Source organism: Oryctolagus cuniculus, chromosome 4 (genome assembly GCF_051225735.1).
Source record: "Oryctolagus cuniculus isolate XC-2025 breed Fujian yellow rabbit chromosome 4, ASM5122573v1, whole genome shotgun sequence".
Classification (NCBI taxonomy): Eukaryota; Metazoa; Chordata; class Mammalia; order Lagomorpha; family Leporidae; genus Oryctolagus; species Oryctolagus cuniculus.
Window position 1 is genome coordinate 78,580,090 of NC_142870.1, and position 21,807 is coordinate 78,601,896.

At 43.4% G+C, this 21,807-nt stretch overlaps 1 protein-coding gene across 1 annotated transcript in view; it reads right to left on the reverse strand.

Moving 5' to 3' along the window:
* Positions 1–18,151, reverse strand: part of KPNA1 (karyopherin subunit alpha 1) — a 76,316-nt gene extending 58,165 nt beyond the window's left edge. Inside the window, exons 1-2 of the mRNA XM_008266841.5 lie at positions 17,919–18,151; positions 1,243–1,376 (exon numbers count right to left, since the gene is read on the reverse strand). Coding sequence (XP_008265063.1) covers positions 1,243–1,371 — 129 coding nt within the window. The 5' untranslated portion in view covers positions 1,372–1,376; positions 17,919–18,151. The remainder of the gene's footprint in view (positions 1–1,242; positions 1,377–17,918) is intronic.
* Between the last annotated feature and the right edge of the window lie 3,656 nt (positions 18,152–21,807).

The following is a 21,807-nucleotide window of genomic DNA, read 5'->3' on the forward strand; positions in this document are numbered from 1 at the left end:
ATGCCAAAATATTTGATAGATTTACCTTATTTCTCAGGTATAAAGAATTCTGAATCATTCATTTGCCTTTATGAAGTTTTTATAGTCTGAAGATAAAATGGTCCTTCCAGGCTCAAAGTCTCTCCTTAGCAAAAAAAAAAAATGTCACCTAAACCATGTAAGTCTATAAATTTCTTTGCCAAAAGTGGTGGGCCATTTGTCTTAAGGACATTAAAAGGAAGTGTGGACAAATCCTAAGTGTTTCCACAGATGTCCTCAGGTTAAAAATGATACTAAAGGGAGAGAATTGTGGTCTAGTAATTAAGACACACACATCCCATTTGGAGTTTGTGGGGGTTCCAGGCTCCTAGCTTCCACCTGGCCCAGCCCCAACTATTGCAGGCTTTTTTTTTTTTTTTTTAAGATTTATTTATTTTATTTGAAAAGCAGAGTTTCAGAAAAGATGAGACACAGAGAGAAAGAAAAAAAAAAAATCTTCCATCTGCTGACAAAGATATGGTCTGCAAATAACCATAACAGCCAGGGCTGGGCTAGGTTGAAGCCAGGAGCTTCATCTAAGTCTCCCACATGGGTGCAGGGGCCCAAGGATTTGAGCCATCTTCTGTTGCTTTCCCAGGATTATTAGCAGGGAGCTGGATTGGAAGTGGAACAGATAGGACTGGAACCTGCACCTATATGGGATATCAGTATTGCAGGCAGCGGCTTAACCAACCACAAAACAAGGCTGGCCCCTATTGCAGACTTAGGGAATGAACCAACAAATGGAAGGTATCTCTCTGTCTCCTCTCCTCCCTCTCTGTCTTCCTCTGCCTTTCAAGTAAAATAAATCTTTTAAAAAGCTTTTAATGTGGCCGGCGCCGCGGCTCAATAGGCTAATCCTCCACCTAGCAGCGCCGGCACACGGGTTCTAGTCCCGGTCGGAGCGCTGGATTCTGTCCCAGTTGCCCCTCTTCCAGGCCAGCTCTCTGCTATGGCCCGGGAGTGCAGTGGAGGATGGCCCAAGTGCTTGGGCCCTGCACCCCATGGGAGACCAGGAGAAGCACCTGGCTCCTGCCTTCGGATCAGCACGGTGTGCTGGCCGCAGCGCGCGGGCCGCGGCAGCCATTGGAGGGTGAACCAACAGCAAAAGAAAGACCTTTCTCTCTGTCTCTCTCTCTCTCACTGTCCACTCTGCCTGTTAAAAAAAAAAAAAAAAAAGCTTTTAATGTAATATTAAATTTTTTATAAAGGTAGAGGACTTACCTGCTCTTCTCTTTTCTGTTTGCGGAGCTGTAGCCCTTCCTCCTCCCTCCTCCTTCGCATTTCATCAGGATTCAGAGATTTGTTCTTATAGCTTTTCAAGCGAAAGTTCTCTTTTCCTGGGGTTGACATGATTTCTGTAAGAGCGGGGAGAATATATAAGCTTACTCTACAGAACTCTATCATTGTAAGAGCTCAGTCTTTTAAGCATATACATGCCAGGTTCACCCAATACGACACCCAAATGGTTATTTTTAACAGCTTTAATAAAATGTAAACTCAATAGTTTTTACTGCAATCACAGCTGTGTGCAACCATCACCACAATGAATTTCACAGTATTTTAATTACCACAAAAAGAAATTTTGCATTGTATAGCTATCACTCCTACTCTAGACATTTCATACGAAGGGCAGCATATAATATGTGATCTTTTGCTACTGGCTTCTCTTAGTATGTTTTCAAGGTTCAAGCACATTGCGGCAAGTTATTAATACTCCATTTTTCCTTCTAGCTGAGTAATACTGTACTGTATGTATGCGTAAGGGTCTTCAAAAAGTTTATAGAAAATGCATAGTACGACCTTTCTCTCTGTCTCTAACTCTGCCTGTCAAAAAAAAAAAAAAAAAGAAAGAAAAGAAAATGTATAGTACGAAAAAAGTATACATGGATTCCAAATTTTTTAGTACCTCACAAACTCTGTGAAATATCCTCATGTACTAGATTATATTTATCTGTTCATCAGCTGACAGACATTTAAAGTGTTTCTACCTTTTATCTTTTATAAACAATGTTCTACATTTATAATCAAGTTCTTTAGAAGCATTTTCATTTCTTTTGGGTATCTAGGAGTAGAACTGCTGGCTCATACTGTTACTGCATGTTTAATTGTTTAAAGAATTGCCCAACTGTTTTTCCAAAGTAGCTGCACCATTTTATTGTCCCTAATTCACATTTATATTTGTGAAATGATGAAATGATTAAGGTCATCAGGGATGGCTTCCTAGAGAAACAGTATTTCGGTTAGGCTGTGAAAGATAGAAAGGATTTCAGCAGTTGAGACTAAAAAAGAAAGTCCCACAAAACAGAGGAGCACAAAACAAAGGTACAAGTGTGACTAATGAGAAATAGCAGTAAATTCCATTTTATTAGAGCAGTTATCCTTCAAAAGGAGTAGTCAGAAGAAAAAGACACCAGGAACTTTTGTCTTTTCCTTTTTGTTGTTAAGCTGCAGTAACCAAAAATTCAAATACCTCCAACATTTTAACAACTTCCATCATTCATAGAACACACTTCTGTCTTTAAAATAGTCTTTCCTTTTATACGATAAAAGGCTGCAAATTTTTACCAAAAAAAATCCAAATAATATGGCAGAAAATAAAATATGAATGTGCTTCTCCTCTACTTCCAAACGTAACCTCCATCAAGTTCTCCATATTCTTTCAAAAACTGGTTGTAAGTACATGCATGTTTTATTTTTTTTATTTTACAATGATGAGTTATTTACATACACAGTACTGCACTTTCCTTCAACTTTGGACAACTTTCTATATCAATGTCTATGGAGTTAATGTTTTTTAACTAGCAATTAATTTTTATTCCACAATTACCACACCCTACACATGACTGACAACTAATTTTGTCTCTAATTTTCTATCACAAAAGTTCTTTATCACATATTTATGTATAGTTATATAGTTAAACCAATAAATGAATTTTTCAAATATTCCTTTATTTATTTGAAAGGCAGAGTTAGAGAGAGAGAGAAGTCTTCCATTGCCTGGTTCACTCCCCAAATGGCCACAGTGGCTGGAGCTGAGCAGATCTGAAGCCAGGAACCAGGAGCTTCTCCAGGTCTCTCATATGGGTGCCGGGTGCCAAGCACTTGGGACTCTTCTACTGCTCTCACAGGCCATACCAGAGAGCTGGACTGGAAGTGGTGCAGCTGGTACTTGAACCAGTACCCATAGGGATGCCAGCACTACAGGTGGCAGTTTTACCAGCCCCCATAAATGAATTTTAATAGTGAATGTCAAGGTCAAAGGGTACATAAAATTAAAATTTTTACAGTGGGTCTGACGTCGTAGCACAGCTGGTTAAGACACTGCCAGCTATGCCAGCAACCCATATGGGAGTGCCAGTGGTTACTTCACTTCCAATCCAGCTTCCTGGTAATGCACTTGGAAGGCAGTGAAAGTTGGCAAGTACCTGGGCCACTACCATCCACATGGGACACCAGGATGGAGTACTGGCTCTGGCCTGGCCCAGACGTGGCTGTTGTAGCCTTTAGAGAGGTAAGCCAGCAGATGGAAGATGTGTGTGTGTATGTATGTGTCTCCCTCTGTCACTCTGTCTTTCAAGTAAGTCTTTAAATTTTTCATAGTGTAGAATACTCTCTAATACGCTCCACCAATCTATTAGTGTGTATTTGTGTACCAATTCCCAACCCCCATCACTCAGTGCTAACACGGAACTCACTCATCTTTCCATATTCAACAATACATGTGAAAAGCATACTTCTCATGATAATTATTCCCATACTATTACTAAGATGTTATATACCTTTTTCACTTTTACCAAGCTGTTCAGAACTTTTTGAGGTATTAAGGCATCATTATCTGATGATGCAATGTGTGCTTGTATATTCCTGTGTTTTAAAATTTTGCTTTCAAGTTTAATATAGTAAATAGTAGAAAAAAACAGTAACATACAGTTCTTTCAGATCTTCAGTAAATTAAGAGCATAAGAAAGTTTTGAGACCAATTAATAGATTACAAGCAGACACCAGATCTCTGGTGTTTTGTCTTTTTTTTCCTATTAGATACTCAAATGGAGTTGGCTTATGGCACAGCTGTTAAGATGTCACGTGGGACACCTGTACCCTATGTTGGAGTACCTGGGTTTGAGTCCCAGATCCACTTCCAATTCCAGCTGCTTACTAGTATGCATTCTGGGAGGCATCAGGTGATGGCCCAAGTACTTGCTTGGGCCCCTGCCATATACATGATAGACCCTGACTGAGTTCTGGGCTCGTAGCTTCAGCCTGGCCAGCCCCTACTGTTGCAAACATTTGAGGAGTGAACCAGCAGATACAAGATCTCCTTCTGTCTGTCTGCCTTTCAAACAAATAAAAAATAAACTTAAAAAATATTAAGGAGGTTTTTGGCTTAGTCCTTAAGATACCCGTTGGGACACATGCATCATATGTTGGAGTGCCTAGGTTCGAGCCCTGGTGCTACCTGATTCTAACTTCCTGTCAAGGTGTAATGGCTCAAGTATTTGGGTACCTACCATCTACATATGGGAGACCTGGGTTGAATTCTGGGCTCATGGCTTAGGCCTGGCCCAGCCCCAGATGTACTGGGCAGTGGGGAGTGAATCAGCAAGTGACAGATGTGTATTTGTTTCTGTCTCTTTCAAATAAAAATAAATTAAAAGAAAAAAATCTGACTGAATTCCTATATGCAACTGAAACACTACAGTAGAGCAGAAGCTTTACCATAAAACAATGTAAAATACAGTGAAAAATGTAGGCTGAAACTGGACTGAAGACAGCTCTGATGGCAAAGAAAGAAAATGAAATATATGATAAGAGGAATAACAAGGTAACAGTATGAGAAAATTACTTAGCTTATCCTAAGCAAACATCACTACTGTGGTTTTGTAGGGCACACCATGATAATGACTTGGTCTGCAGGGTGGTAATATTGGGAAGTAGAACCTTTGGGAGGTGGGGCCTGGTTGGGGTGGGGAGGCATTTCTTAGGTCACCACAGACATGCCTCACAAGAACTGTTGGGACCCTAGCTTTTCTACTCCTGGTTCATGATGTGACCACTTCACTGGACATATACTTCCTGCCACTGCCATCTGTCATGTAGTCCTCACCATAACATAGCAGAAACAGGCACTGTGACCTTCAACTTCCAAATTTGTGAGCCAAATAAACCTTTTGTCTTTACAAAGTTGATTATTTCGGGTATTTTGCTGTAGCGATGCCAAGCTGGCTTATGTAACCACCTAAGCTATTAATTAAAAATTTTAGAATATTGTCAATAACTTCACAAAATACCCTCTCAGGAACCAGTAGTCTTTAAAGTGGAAGCCTATGCCTCATCATCTTCTTGCTTTCTAGGGAGCTACAGTCAGAAAAGCAAAACTTAAAAATTTAAGAAACAAAAGTACTAGTATAAAAACAAAAATGTACTCTATTCTTTCAAAAGGACATCCTAGGGCTGGCACTGTGGTGCAGTAGGTTGATCCCCTGCCTGCAGCACTGGCATCCCATATGGGCACTGGTTCTAGACCCGCTGCTCCTCTTCTAATCCAACCCTCTGCCATGCCCTGGGAAAGCAGAAGATGGCCCAAATGCTTGGCCCCTGCACCCACGTGGGAGACCCGGAAGAAGCTCCTAGCCCCTGGCTTTGGATTGGTGCAGCTCTGGCCACTACAGCCATTTGGGGAATGAACCAGTGAAAGGAAGAGCTTTCTCTCTGTCTCATCTCCCTCTCACTGTCTGTAACTCTACCTCTCAAATAAATAAATAAAATCTTTATATATAAAAAAGGACATTCCCCCCACCTTCTCCTTCATGTCCATGTAGTCAATTATCAATTTTTAGTTATTCTATCTGAAGTGTGTGATTTTATCCTTTCCTGCCTATTTCCACTGTCACCAGTCTTGTCCAAGTCCTTGCCATCCTATACCTAGAAAACTCTTAATACCCCTAAACCATCCTTCCTAATAACATCAGTTCTTCAAATTTTTTCCTTTCCACAGTACTCAGATTAATCTTGAAACTGAACGCCTACTCCTAAGGCCTTTGATGGAGATTTTATCAGCCTCTGCAGTTCCTCTCTCTTTTCTTTGATGACTGTAAATCAACTTCTTGCTAAAGATTAATTCACTAAATTGAAGTGGAGGCACAAAGGTAAATGTGCCAACAAGACCCCAATCATAAAGGCTCATATGCAATCATTAACATTTCAACACCAGGCTTTATTTTGACAGCTTCTCCATTCAAAGTAATGTACAATCTAAGAGTGGGCCCCAGAAAGACTGGAACCCACTTTGTTATTACAAAGAACACACTGGCCTCCTATTATTGATCAACCAAAGCAAGGTCACAAGCACTGTGGACCAACCAGAGACCCAAACAGAGCTGATTGTGCATTGCTCTATAAGATTCACTATCCTTAATTCCTCCAGTTCAGGAATTGAGGGGTAGCTGCCTGCAAACCCTGAAGTGAACACCTACTATATTCCATCACCCTAGTAATTGGGCTGGTGCACTGGTGAGAGGACCCAGTTTTCAGGATTCTGTAACAATTCCTCCAAGCAAGTTGGGGGATGTTCTATGACAATCTCAATAGCTTTTTACTGTATTGCTTCAATGCATAAGCACTTACATTGTTTTTATCAATTCTTAGATCAAGTTTGAGCTTCTCTTTCCAAAAGATCCTTTTGTCCTGGCTCATTTAATACCATTGCTATTCTCCACCAAGCTGTACCCAAAAAAAATTGAATATAGAGCTTTTATTCTCATGCTTATTATATTCAAGATGTATATTCACAGTGCGCTGAGGCAGTCTATTCAGTTAGCATATCCCAAACATACCCTAAAACTTCTGAATATTCAATATTCACAATAATTTTTGGAACACCATGAAAAGCTAAACATACTTAAATCCACCATATAAGTCAGGCCTAATTAATCCATAATATATATCAGGCATACTTTTAGAAAATATAATACATATTTCATATTTGAAAAACAAGAGCAGGAATGTGGCACAGCAGTTAAACCACTGCTTGAGATACCCACATCCTATATCCAAGTACCTAGGTTCAAGTCCCACCTCCACTTCCAATCCAGCTTTATTTTTTTTTTAAACATTTATTTGAAAGTCAGAGTTACAGAGAGAGAGTGAGAGAGAGAGAGAGAGAGAAAGGGAGGAAGGGAGAGGGATATTCCATACGCTGGTTCACTCCACAATTGGCCACAACAGCCGGAGCTGAGCCAATCCCGAGCCAGGAGTTTCTTCTGGGTCTCCCACGTGGGTGCAAGGGCCCAAGGACATGGGCCAACCTCCACTGGTTTCCCAGGCCATAGCAAAGAGCTGGAGCAGCCAGGACTCAAACCAGCACCCATATGGGATGTCAGCACTGCAGGCAGTGGCTTTACCCGCCACGCCGCAGCGCTGGCCCCAACCAATCCAGCTTTCTAATAACTCACTTCTTAGGACTGATGTGGACACACAGGTAGTGAGTGAGGACAAGGTGAGGACTGCCAGCAGCACCTGTGCACAACAGCACCAGAGACCTCACCTCTTCTGTGTCTGTGGGTTATAAATACCCCATGTGACTGCAAGCTCAGTATACCCATTCTGATGATGCACCCAAGCCTCACTTGCCATCATTTGCAAGAAGTTATGACACTTCCCTATAGATGACCATGTGTTTACTCCAACCCTACAATGCCACGACTCTCTCAGGATTCCCAAAAGAGGAACACAGAAGAGAATAGTACTCAAGTTCTGCCTAAACTCTGCTTCCTTTGAATATTCAATTAGGTCTTGCCCCAAGTACCACCCTCTACCCTGTCAAAGTAGAAACCCCAAATTTGGTGGGGGCAAGCAGCCCTTCCTTCCTCATGAGAAGAGACTGCCCACACTCACATCTGAGTGTGTTCTATCCCCTTCAATAAATCTGGCTTTCCTGTACTCTTTATATCTTCACCTTGAATTCTTTTCTGCATGGAGACAAGCACTTGGAACAAAATTTTAGACATCCTATCCATTCTTTTCCTGTAAAACAATTAAGGAGTCCTTTTACCTCAGTTATAGGAATCAAGTGTTAAACAGGGGAGGTTTGAAAAACCTTTCAAAAAGCCCCTCCAGGGAGAAGTCAATGCCACACAAAGAGGATTCATAGGTGCTCATCTTTAGTCACATCTTACAGTTCTAACCCAAGTACTGGAACCATCATCGACTGCTTTCCAGATAGCAGGAAGCTGGGTTGGATGTGAAGTAACAGGGACCCAAACCAAACACTCTGATAGGTAATGAAGGTGTGTCAAGTGGCAACTTAACTGCTGTGCCAAACACCTGCCCCAACATGCTCTTCTTTATTAAAAATATATATATATAGTTAGTTAGTTAAAAGGCAGAGCAACAGGGAGAGGGAGAAACAGAAAGATCTTCCACCCACTTGTTCCCCTCCCCAATGACTGCAGCAGTTAGGTCTGAGCCAGGCCAAGGCCAGAAACCAGGAACTCCATCCTGATCTCCCACATGGGTGGCAGAAGACCAAGTACTTAGGCCATCTTCCACTGCCTTCCTACCTGTATTAGTAGGAAGCTGGATTGGAAGCAGAGCAACCAGGACTCAAACCTGCACTCCAATATTGAATGCAGGGATCATACGGAGTAGCTTAACCAGCTGTGCCATACCACCAGCCCCAACACGCTATTATTTCATCAGAAATTCTGAAAATACTTTTGTTAAGTCTTTATGAGACAAAAAAATTATCACTTACCTAATAGTGGGATGGTTTTTGTTTTGTATCACCTGTTAAACCAAATCTAGCCAAAAGACAACATAAAAGGGTGCTATTATTCAATTATTATCCGCTACTGAATCTAATAATCACTTAATAGGTGTTTTACACTTATAAAAGCTTTCAAATTAAATAAATAAATAAATCTTTAAAAAAGAGGGGAGACCGGCGCTGGGGGGCAATGAGTAATGCCGTTGCCTGCAGTGCCAGCATTTCATATGGGCGCCCATTCAAGTCCCGGCTGCTCCTCTTCCGATCCAGTTCTCCGCTAAAGCCTGGGAAAGCAGTAGAAGATGGCCCAAGTCCTTGGGCCCCTGCACCCATGTGGGAGACCGGGAAGAAGCTCCTGGCTTCAGGTCAGCACACCTCCAGCCATTGGAGCCAACTGCGGAGTGAACCAGCAGATGGAAGATTCTCTCTCTCTCTCTGCCTCTCCTTCTCTCTCTGTGTAACTCTTTCAAATAAATAAATATGTCTTTAAAAAAAAAGCTTTCAAATTAAAAATTAGCACATAAAGGATATATGCATTTTCCTCCAAAATCATATTAACAATGCTGAGCCAGAAATTTAGCTTTACTCTTCATTACCAAGCATATAGCAATAATTCAAATGCTGTGGAAAGAATGAAGAGACCAAAGAGTCTAAGAAATAAAATGGAAGACACAGCTGAATATTAAAATCATAACTTTTAAATATTATTTGAGAGGCAGAGAGCTGAAGAGAGACAGAGAGAGATACAGCTCCCACCCTTCTGGTTCACTCCCCCAATGCCCACAATGGCCAGGGTTGGGCCAAGCTGAAGCCAGAGGCCCAGAACTCAATCTATGATTCCCACGTGGGTGACAGGGACCCAACTACTTGAGTCATCACTTTTTGCCTCTCATTGTGCACATCAGCAGGAAGACAGAATCAGAAGCAGAGCTGGGAGTCAAAACCAGACAATCCACTACGGGATGTTGGTGTCTTAACTGGTAGGATAAACACCTGCCAAAGAAATAATTTTTACAAAGGAGTGAACCACAAGAAGAAAAGAACAGGAAGGGAAAGAATCACAGATGGTTTCAAAACCTTCTTAGAAGCCATAAAACAAAAGGTCAGATGACATTCACTAGCAAAGTAGAATTCTCTGAGGTCTAAACATGTGCAAAGTGAGAAGTCAGTAAGAAACAGCTGGGGCCTTGTTGTGGCACAGCAGGTTAAACCACTGCCTGAAGCACTAGCATCCCATATGGTTAAGTGCCAGCTGCACTACTATGGATCCAGTTCCTTGCTAATGCTCCTAGGAAAGCAGCAGGAGGGCCCTGCACCTACGTGGGAGAGCCCAATGAAGCTCCTGGCTCCTGGCTTTGGCCTGGTCCAGCTCTGGCGATACAGCCATATGAGGAGTGAACCAGCAGATGGAGGACCTCTGTCTGTCTCTCCCTCCCTCCCTCTCTCTCTATAACTCTGCCTTTCAAATAAATTAATTAATTAAAAAAAAAAAAAAAAAAAGCTGCCACCTGCAATGCCAGCATTCCATATGAGCACCAGTTCAAGTCCTGGCTGCTTCACTTCTGATCCAGCTCCCCACTAATATGTCTAGGAAAGTAGCAGAAGATGGCCCAAGTACTTCAGTTCCTGCACCCACGTGGGAGATCTGGATGGAGTTCCTGGCTCCTGGCTTAAGCTTGGCCCAGTACCAGAGTGAACCAGTGGATGGCAGATCTCTCTCTCTCTCTCTAACGCCTCTCAAGTAAATAAATCTTTAACAACAACAACAACAACAAAACAGTGGATTCACACAAGCAGGAGGCTTGACAGAAAGGCAATCCCCCCAGGTATCTTGTAGGTGGAGTGAGGAGGATTGCTAGAAAATAAGTTAGCTCAAAGGCTACAAAACACCCATCACACACCAGATTTCCTCCTCTATTCCTCATAGCCAGGGAACCATCCCTCCTAGACCCCTTCAGATAAGAGACAACTACTGTTAAGAAACTCACTAGGGGAAGGTGCTGTGGTGTAGCAGGTAAAGCTGCCGCCTGCAGTGCTGGCATCCCATGAGCTCCGGTTCGAGTCCCGGCAGCTCCACTTCCGATCCAGCTCTGTGCTATGGCCTGGGAAAGCAGTGGAAGATGGTCCAAGTTCTTGGGGTCCCCGACACGCTCATGGGAGACCCAGAAGATGTTCCTGGCTCTGGCTTTGGATCAGTAGCTCCAGCCATTGCAGTCAATTGGGGATTAAACCAGTGGACGGAAGACCCTCCCCCTGCCTCTGCCTTTCAAATAAATTTAAAAATAAATTAAAAAAAAAAAAAAGAAACTCACTAAAGAGATTAACATGAGTACTGCAGTGCAGGTAAAAGTAGGGGTGATGTGTCACACTGAAGTCAGAATTACATGAGCATACTTAACAAGAACCTCAGCTCCTTTTCTAAAATGAGTCCTCAAAACAGGGCAGTTAGGCACATATCCTGTAGGCAAGAGACTGGAGGTGTTCTCAGGAAAGAGGATCAGTCCCAGAATAAAAGAACATGCCTCACCCACCCTCCAAAAAGGGCCACTAGCTACCCTGTCCATCTTTCAACAGATCACACCTATGGAGCTCCCAATTCAGTTTCTGGCACTTCACTCTTAACTATGAATGGAATGTCATAAGATCAACAGGTACCAGGGAAAGCCTTTAGAGATAAGACAGCAAAGGAAACAATGGAACTTAGAGGAAACAGAGCAATGAAGGAAACAAATTAAAAAAAAATGAAAAGTTATCAATAACATCCTCAAAAGGATTATAGTACCAATGAAACAATACAAAGATATTATAATATAAGAATGAACCTTAGGAAATATGGAAAGAGGGGCCAGCATTGTGGTGTAGCAAGTTAAGCTGCCTCTTGCTATACTGGCATCCCATATGGGTGCCAGTTTGAGTCCCTGCTGCCCAACTTACAATTCAGCTCCTTGTTAATTAATGACTTGAGAAAGCATGAGAAGATGGAGCAAGTGCTTGGACCTCTGTCACCCATATGGGACAGCAGGATGAGGCCCCTGGCTGGCCCAGCGCTGGCCATTGCAGCCATTTGGAGAGTGAAACCAGCAGATGAATGCTGTCTTCCCTTCACCTCTGTGTTTCAAATAAATAAATGTTAAAAAAAAAAAAAGGTACAGAAATCAAAACACAGGGGAAGAGTTGGAAGGTAACACTGAGGAAATCTCTCAGGAAACAGAACAAAAAGACTATGCGATGAGAAATAGGAGTGCAAGGACATGAACATGAAAGTTACTTAAAGTGCCAATATCCAAATAATTCGAGTACAAAGTCCAGAAAGAACAAAGCATCAATCAGGAAGAGAGTATCAGAGAAACAATGCATCCAATTTAGAATAATCTGTTCAATGAATGGACACTGGACAAAATTAATACAAAGATGACAGACTTAGAAAATATACTTCCCAAATCTTTCAGACATTTAAATCCAACTTCAGCAAGAAAGTTCAGCAAACTGAAAAGGCAAGAAACACAAAGGAAAGACAAAACACGGAATTATCTAAAAGGAAAATCTGCACGGATCCAAGAGATGCTTAAATTCATTGGTAATCAGAGGATGTAAAGTGACACAATATATATATTATATATATATATATACACATATATATTATACTCATCAGACTGACAAAAAATAGGAAAGTTAGATAAAACCAAGTACAGGCAAGCAAGAATCCTCCTTCATTGTTAGGAGGCACATAAACTAATTCTCCCATTCTATGTCTCAGGAATCACATTCCCAAGTATACACCCCAGAGAATTCACAAGGGTCCTAAGGATGTACAAGTAAATTTGCCATAAGGTATTTGTGATATCAGAAAGGCAAACTCAGGTACTGATTATTACAGAATGAGAAGTAAAATGTGGCAAATGTGCATCATGGAATTCTACATGAGACACACTTTAAACAGAAAGGTACCCAAGCAATGGTGAGTAAAAAAAAAAGTAAGAAACAACATGAGGTCTCTGACACAATATACAAGGTAAATATACACACACCTCAATACATACTTTACTATGATTAAAGGAGTGTATCAACTACGATGCTATCAGAAGAGATAAAAGAAGTAGGACCAAATTTAACAGACAAATCTAAAGGAACATGACTATGTCAAGAACTGAGAAAACATAATTTCTTTAAAGATTTTATTTATTTATTTGAAAGTCAGAGTTATACAGAGAGAGGAAAGGCATAGAGAGAGTCATCCATCACTGGTTCACTCCCCAAATGGCCACAACAGCCAGAGCTGCGCCGATTCAAAGCCAGGAGCCAGGAGCCAGGAGCTTCTTCCAGGTCTCCCACACGGGTGCAGGGGCCCTAGGACTTGGGCCATTTTTCTACTGTTTTCCCAGGCCATAGAAGAGATCTGGATCAGAAGAGGAGCAGCCGGGTCTGGAACCGGCAGCCATATGGGATGCCGGCGCTTCAGGCCAGGACATTAACCCACTGCGCCACAGCGCCGGCCCCAAGAAAACATAATTAACTCTAAATTTCTTTTTATGTAGGGTCATAAAAATAGTAATAAGAGCAGACATTTGGCATTGTAGTTACAGTATCACTTGGGATACCCACACGCTCATATAGGAGTGTCTAGGTTTGAGTCCCAGCTCCACTTCCAATTCTAGCCTCCTATTAATGCGCACCCCAAGACACAGCAGGTGATGGCTCAAGTACTTGGATCGCTGCCATACACATGGTAGACCAGGATTTAATTCAAAGCTCCTGGATTCAGCATGGCCCAGCCCCAGATATTGCAGACACTGGGAAGTGAACCAGCATATGGAAGACCTATTTTTATTTCTGTGTCTCTCTGCCTTTCAAAATAAAATGAAAACAAAGAAGCCGGAATTTAACAAAATAATAAACAATGAAAACTCCCCAGAACCATTCCTAGCTTTTAAGGGTTCATGGGATGCTCTTAAATGAAGAATGACCCACATCAAGGCACATCATCATGAATTTCAAAGGTTAAAAATAATATTCTTATAGTCTCTAGAGATTGGGAGGCAAAGGATCACATGAAAATGAAGAATCAGAACAATTATGGACAACAAGGATGCGAAGAAAACAACAGAACTGTAACTTCCGAACTTTGAGTAAATATGATTTTCCAGCCTAGATTTTTGTAGCAAACCAAATTATTGATCAGATGTAGACAGAAAAAGACTTTTCACTCGTGCAAGATCTGTTTCATTTAATGATGTTAAACAAACTATGTGCAGTTTGTTCTACCAGAGAGACTGAACTGCTAGTAAAACCAAGCTTTAATGATTAATGTGAACAAACAGCCCTAGACTTGAATCCAGGCTCTACCACTTACTCCAGGAAGTAGGGCAAGTTACATACCAATCTTGTACAGGTAACTGCCTCCTCAGAGTGGTTTTGCAAGGATAATTAAGTGAAAGCATCTGACCGTAGAGCCTGGTCCATCAATAGATGTTAGTACTTCTCTGCTGGTCTTTGTTCCCTAGCCACAAACCCCCATTCTGACCTCGTGCTGCCTTGTTGGTCACAGAGTAGAAACTCATACACAACTCAGCACATATCCCTTCTCACATTGGAAAATCAATCATGATGAGTAAGCAGACTAATCTTTGTATAGGAAAGGCAGCATTATTCTTGTTATATGAAGGAGATTATCCCTATTATTCACATTCTGGATTACTGCCTGCTCTCAAGAACTGTCCCAATTAAACTAGGGCAATCATTTTTTTCAAGTCTGCTCCATAGGGTTGTAACATCTTTAAACAACAAAACTGCACATCCCATCTGTCTTCACCTGTCTTCACGCGATGCACAATCTCAAAACTTTCTAATGCAGAACCTATCTGATCCTTCAGCTGGCCTGGGGCCTCTTCCTGCTTACTGCAGCAAGAGAATGGAGAAATCAGCCCAAATCCACTAATTGAACTGTTTACCATTCCCAATGTTTTCTTCTATTATTACAGCTAAATTTGTAAAACCCATCAAGTACAAAGATAATACAAAAAAAAGAGAATAACTGGATTATCTTTATTACCAGCTCACTCATCTTTATTTCCATGGCCAATCAAAGGTCTTAAATGATTTTATATACAGCACTCATACAATCTGGAAGAATTAAAAGCCAGATATCATAAATCATTAAGACTTTCATCACTAAAAAAAAAAAAAAAAAAAAGACTTTCATCACTAACTCAACAAACACTGTGCTAAAACACTGGAAAGGAAAGAATAAGAAAATCCTATTCTCAAAATTAAGGGGAAAAGTACAAGGAAAAAATAATTGAGAGCAACAGAAAACAACAACAAAACAGAGCAACAGAAAAGGAAAAAATAGTCCAGAAAATAAGAACAAATCCAGACTACCTAGTAAAAGTGATTCATAACACAGTTCAGGAAAATCACAAAACTTGAACAGAACTCTGAGCCTCCTGACAGTCAAAGTGTAAAGAGAAACGGGATGGCTTAACAAAAATGATCTAACAAAAGGCAATTATTTGTTTAAAAAACAAACAAGTCTAGCGAGTACCGGGGTCTTAAGAAGAATGTCTCTAAGGTTTGTATTTTATAGAGAACAATAAATAAGAAAGTGTCTTGGATGGTGGTATTTTTTTTCATGGTCCCTTTTGGGAGGGATCTTCAAAATGCCCATGGAAAGTGCTTATCAAAGAAAAAACTATGAATGTATTTCAAAGAAATTTAATGTTTAGTTATTCACCTTCATCTACTTGAAAGGCAGAGTGACAGAGAGAGGAAGAAACAGAGAGATCTTCCACACACTGGTTCACTCCGCCAACTGCCAGGGCTAGGCCAGGCTGAAGCCAAGAACCAGGAACTCCATTCTGGTCTCCTACAATGGTGAAAGATCTCAACACTTCAGCTACCATCCACCGCTTCCCAGGATGCACTATCAGGAAACATGGCAGCGGATACTCAAACCAGCACTCCAACATGAGATGCAGGTGTTCCAAGGAGCAGCTTAACCTGATGTGCCACAATGCTCACCCCTCAAACTCTTTTTGTAAAATCAATCTTTTAATTCCATCTTTTCATGAAATCTTTGGAAGCATTCACATATTAACTCTAGATAAAGTCAAAGAACGGAATATTAAATCATGCTTCTGTGAAAAAACGCTATGAGGACCACTTTAGAAAATAACACAATGTCGTACTGACTTCAGGCGATGTGTTTATTTCTGTCATTTAGTTTACTCTAAGTTTCTCTAAATGTATGCTTTGTTTTCCTACAGGCTAATTTTCCTCAAGGCTTATTTTGTCTGCTTCCATTTGAACTTCCTTTGCTATTTAGTGGTTTACAAATCTGCTCAATTTTAATGACTGATAAAATGCCATGTAGTCAATACCTGCATTAGTTACTTGTTAGCCTTCTCTGCTACTCTATCAATTTCATGAAGTCAGAGATAAGTGTGTCATGATCATTACTACATCTTTAGTGTCAGTCACATAAATCGCTCCACAGAATGAATGGATTAAATCGAAAAACACAACTCAGAAGTTATGAAAGGAGAGAACCAATTCTTAAAATGGCAGTGACTTTGGGTTCTAAGGTTAGTCCCAATGAGTGCTGCCTCTTAAACAAGTTACTTAACTTCTCTGACCTTCAATGCCTTTTCATCTGTAAAGCAAAAAAATTTAACAGCTACTCAAAATTTACTATGGGGTGGGCCTTGTGGTGCTGGTAAAGTCACTGCCTTGGCTGCCTTGGGGACCCGGCTGCTCCACCTCCCATCCAGTTCTCTGCCAATGGCCTAGAAAAGCAGTGTAGGATGGCCCAAGTGCTTGGGCTCCAGCACCCACGTGGGAGGCCAGGAAGATCCTGGCTCCAAGCTTCAGCCTGGCCCAGCCCTGGCCATTGCAGTGTGTGTGGATGGAAGATCTCTCTCGCCCCCGCACCCTCCCGCAGCTCTTTCAAATCCATACACAAAAATCTTTATAAAAATGTTAAGAATTGTGTACATTACACAGAAAGGAGTTCAATAAATATCAACTCCTTTACTTTCTCACGCCCTCCATCCTAAAATCATACACAAAACAGTGTCAAGAATAAATTATTTCAGTAAAAGTCCAATAGCGCTCATCCTCACTTTCCTTTGAAAAATCAAATTTTCATCTCTTCAAAATCTATAAGGGGGGTGGGACAATAACTTGTGGAGTACTTCCAAAATATTAGAAATGCAAAAAAAAAAAGTTAAGAAAATAATGTCAAGAATGAGGCTTGAAGCAGCAACAGGGATGGAAAAATCGCGTTATCTGCCTCCCTTACATAGTCAAGATTTTGAAGGGGCCGTTTACGAAACACGAACGGAAAAGCTACCTAATAACTAGCAGGCTCTGGAACGAAAACATTTCGCGACTGTTGAATTTAGACCTTAAAAATCAGAGACGACTATTTTGAAACTTTCAAGTAACTTGAAGCACTCTCCGCCCGACCCCGCCGCCAGTGCCGGGCTCCCCGCTCGCACGCGCCGCGCAGCCCGAGTTCTGTCATTCCTATAATTACCACACCCCCGGCCGCCGAGCCGGCCCGGCCCTGCCGCGGTGACACCGGGAAACTGCAGTCGCCGGCCCCGCCCCGCCCCGGCCCGGGTCCGGGCTCCAACTTGGGAACTCCGCACACGGAGCCCGCCCGGCCCCGCGGAAGGCTTTCACACGCATCTCTGCCCCGTCCTGCCTGTCATCGCGCTCCGCGCTCGCGCCCACCCGCGGCCCGCCCGCCCGTCCGCGCCAGGCGGCGGCGCAGGCTGCGCACTCGCCTCACGCCGCCCCGCCGCCTCGGCGTCCCGCAGTCCCCGGCGCCGCTTCCAGCCCCGCCGCCGCCGCCGCCGCTACCGCCGCGCTGCCCCGCCTCGACCGGCGTTCCCGATGGCGATCGCACCAGCGCTCCCCACCCCCACTCGGCCCTCCGCCGGCCGCGCGGCCGTTAGAAAGCCGGGCCCGTGACGCACGGACGCGCCGCCAGGGTTCGGGCGCAGGCACCCGGGCTGGAGCCCACGGCCGGCGCCTAACCTCGCCCCCGGGGCCTCTCCCGCGTCCAGCCGAGGACAGCCCGGATCCGCCGGCGGGAGGGGGAGGGGCCGCAGCCGCAGGGCCCCCAACTCACCAGGCTCTAGGCAACCGGTCCCGGTGCCACTAAGCTGAAGCGCTCACTCGCTCGCCCGCGCGCCGTGCCTCTCTCACGCGCACAACCTCGAGCAGCCGGTCCGCGCTTCGGCGGTGCCCACCAGGCCTCGCTCTCCGCCGCCGCGCACCGAGCAGCGAGACCCAGCTCAGCCGGCGTTCGCAGTGCGCCTGCGTGCGGGGGCCGGCCCGCGCGCCTGCGCAAGCTCCTCCACCACCCGCTGCAGTGGCTGCCGGGAGTTGTAGTCTCCAAACGGTCGCCCACCGGCAGTCCCCAGTGGTTGGCGCCCAACGGGTGAGGAATTCCCGGTAGAGGAGAGGGCTTCTAGGAGCAGGCTTGCAGCCTGGGAAAGGTTGGAGAAAGTGATGTCCGCAAACCTGTCTTTACTGATCTCTTCTAGGACGGATCGATCCTCACTCATCTCCGTCTACCCTCTAACTAGGCAGGTATCAATTTCAGTCCGTGTTTCTTGAATGACTGATGGAATGAATGAAGTGTTGTCAGCGCCTCAGGGCTTAAAGAGTTACCTTGTGGCGTGTTTGCAGGAAACTTCTAGGTATTCCTTCTTCAGTTCTCTCCCATCCTGTTTGCCTGAAAATATATGCATGACGTCAAAAATCATGAAGAAATGACTTGCTTTATTCTCAATAAGCGCTGTCAAACGGAAATTGTGGGGCAAATGACTCTCACTGTTAAATTTGATGAAATTCTTCTTTGGAGGAAGCAAATGGATTAGTGGCTTGTGGCGGGGGGTGGAGTGTGTGTGTGGAAGAGTAAGACTGCAGCCAGTCAAGCAGAGGTCACAGAACAGAAAAGTCTCACTGAGGTCCTAGTTTGCCAAACCAGTTTCAAACACACACTGAGGAGCCAGGTGGAAGAGCTGGGGTGGATTAATACATTTCCCGGTGTAGGGTGGGGAGAGAGGGGACTGCACTAATTGGAAGCTCAGTTATGCAATGCTCAGTTGTCCTGGATCTGTCTCTGCTGCCTCAGCATTCCCCCAGCAATGGTGTGTTTACTAGGACCAGGGCTGAGTTTGAGCCAGGTGGCTGGGGAGGGGATGGTCTATGGGACAGAGCTAGAGACAAGTATGCATGACGGCAGCCGGGCTGAGGACAGCTCACCTTATCCCAATCAGGAGCTGAGGGTGGTTGTTGAAAGCAGAACCTCCGTCTTTGTGACTGTTCACCCTTACTCATAGCCAAGACATACATAGTCCTAGAGCACCCCGACCGAAAGTCTTGAGTGTTTATCAGGGCTCCTCCTCTTTGACAGAGCCTTCTCAGCTCCATGAGACAGCCGAAAGCTCTGCTCACTTTTTCAGCCACTGTTTTTAGAATCAGCAATCACCTCAGGTTTGGAAAAGTGAGGGCAAATGTCAGACTCGCCTCTCCTAGCTCTCCTCTCGTTCCACATCTTGCATCCAGAAATCCTCACTGCTTTAGCAGCTCTTCAGCGCATTAGCATGTTTGATTTTGCACCCAGGTTGTTCTCCATGGTGGAAGAGTTGGCCCAAAACGTTGTTGGAAGCATAATCCGTATATATTATGTGTCATATAAAATATTATATATAATATAATTATGAATTATCATTATTTTAAATTATAATTATTGATTATATGTTGTTTGCAAAAATGTTATCATCCCATATGTTGTGTTTTATAAACTAATGCTTCTCTAGCTCATTTTTTTGTACTTTAAGAATTTAAAAACTATAGAACAACTTCTTTTTAAAGATTTATTTTACGTGTTTGAAAGACAGAGGTACAGAGAGAGGTAGAGCCAGAGCGAGAGAGGTCTTCCATCCGTTGGTTCACTCTCCAGATGGCCACAACAGCCAGAGCTGAGTTGATCCGGAGCCAGGAACCAGGAGCCTCCTCCGGGTCTCCCACACAGGTGCAGGGCCCGAAGAACTTGGGCCATTTGCCACTGCTTTCCCAGGCCATATCAGAGAGCTGGATTGGAAGAGAAGCAGCCGGGACTAGAACCAGTGCCCATATGAGATTCTGGCACTGGAAGCTGTGGCTTTAGCCTGCTGTGCCACAGAGCCAGCCCCTATAGAACAACACTTCTGCTATCATAATCAATGCTGTTATGAACGTTCTTGTACATGTCTACTGTGTGTAGGGGAACTGCTAGATTCTAGGATGTTGCATCTTTGCTGTTACTGGATGTGGTGGGCAGAATTCTAGGATGGCCCCAGTGATCTCTGCCCCCTGCTGTATAACCTCCAGCCCTTGATTGTAGGCGGGACCTTTGAGTGGCTTGTGGCCAATAGAGTATGGCAAAGGTGATGGAGTGTCACTGCAATGCTTATTTCATGATAGCAGGTTTGGCCTTGGCTGACTGAAGCTAGAGGCTCTCCTTCTTGTCTTGAAATAGTGAGCTCTCATGCTGTGAGCTGTCTGTGAAGAGGGCTGTGTGGCAGGACAGCAGGAAACCCCAGATGGACCCTAGGACCCGAGTGCAGCCTCCAGCAGAGAGTCAGGAAGAAGTCAGGACCCCTAGTCATGCAATCATGAGGCAATGAGTTCTGCCACCATCCTGAGAGAGCTTGGAAGTGGATTCTTCCCCTTCCAAGCCTCGAGACACGAAGTCAGCCTGACTTATACTTTGATGGCAGCTTTCCTGAGCAGAGGAACCAGCTGAGCTGTACATGAACTCCTGGTTCACGAGAACTGTGAAATCATGTGGGGTTTTTAAATTAATTAATTAATTAATTTGAAAGGCAGAGTGACAGAGAGGGAGGGAGGAGGGAGAGAGAGAGAGAGTGTGTGTCTTCCATCCGCTGGTTCACTACCCCAAATGGCTGGCAATCACCACAGCTAGGCTTATCTGAAGCCAGGAGCTTCCTTCTTCCTTCAGGTCTCCCACGCAGGTGCAGGGGCCCAAGGACCATCTTCTACTGCTTTTTCAGGCCATAGCAGAGAGTTGGATTGGAAGTGGAGCAGCCGAGACTGCAGGAGGTAGCTTTACCTGCTACGCCACACCATCAGCCCCAGTAATGTGTTTTTAAGCTGCTAGGTTTGTGATAATTTGTTACACAGCAATAGATAACTAATATACTAGATATTACTGGATTATTTCACAAAGCAAATGTAGCAGTTTATACACCCAGAAGATTTTCTTCCTAGGAAAGAGAGGCAGAGAGGGAATGGGAATAGGTTAGATAAGGTGCACCAAACACACTTAGATAGGACTCAGTTCTGGTGTCATGCAGCACAGGAGGATAATTATAGTCTATAACAATCTACATGTAACTACACGAGTCTGACGGTCTCCCACAAATAGAAATGGTTAATGCTTTAGGAGACAGAAATGCCAGTTACCGCTGACTACACTGTATACATACTGTGCCCCATACATCCATACAAATATGAGTATTGTGTGTCAATTAAAAAAGTTCAACATAGACTTACCACATGGCCTAGTATGTCCACTGCTAAAAAGAACTGAAGACATGTCCACACAAGAACTCAGTTATGAATGTTCATAACATTTTTCACTACAGACAAAAAGTAGAAGCAATCCAAATGTCTATCAACTGGGGAACAGAGAAATAAAGACATAAGTTGTATTATCTGTCAATCCTATGTTGTCCAGTTATAACAAGGACAAAGATACACACAACACCATGGATGGACCTTGAAAACAGCATGCTATGTGAAAGAAACCAGTCACAAAAAGATGCACAGTGACTCCTAAAAAGACCTCTTTTATATGCATTCTTGTTGACATTGAAATTTTTGTCAGTCTGATAGGTGTGAAATAAAAATAATATAAATTGTGTGCCTATGTTATTACTTGAACATAAAAATATGAAAAATTGAGGCCAACATAGTGGTGTAGCCACTTGTGATGCAGGCATCCA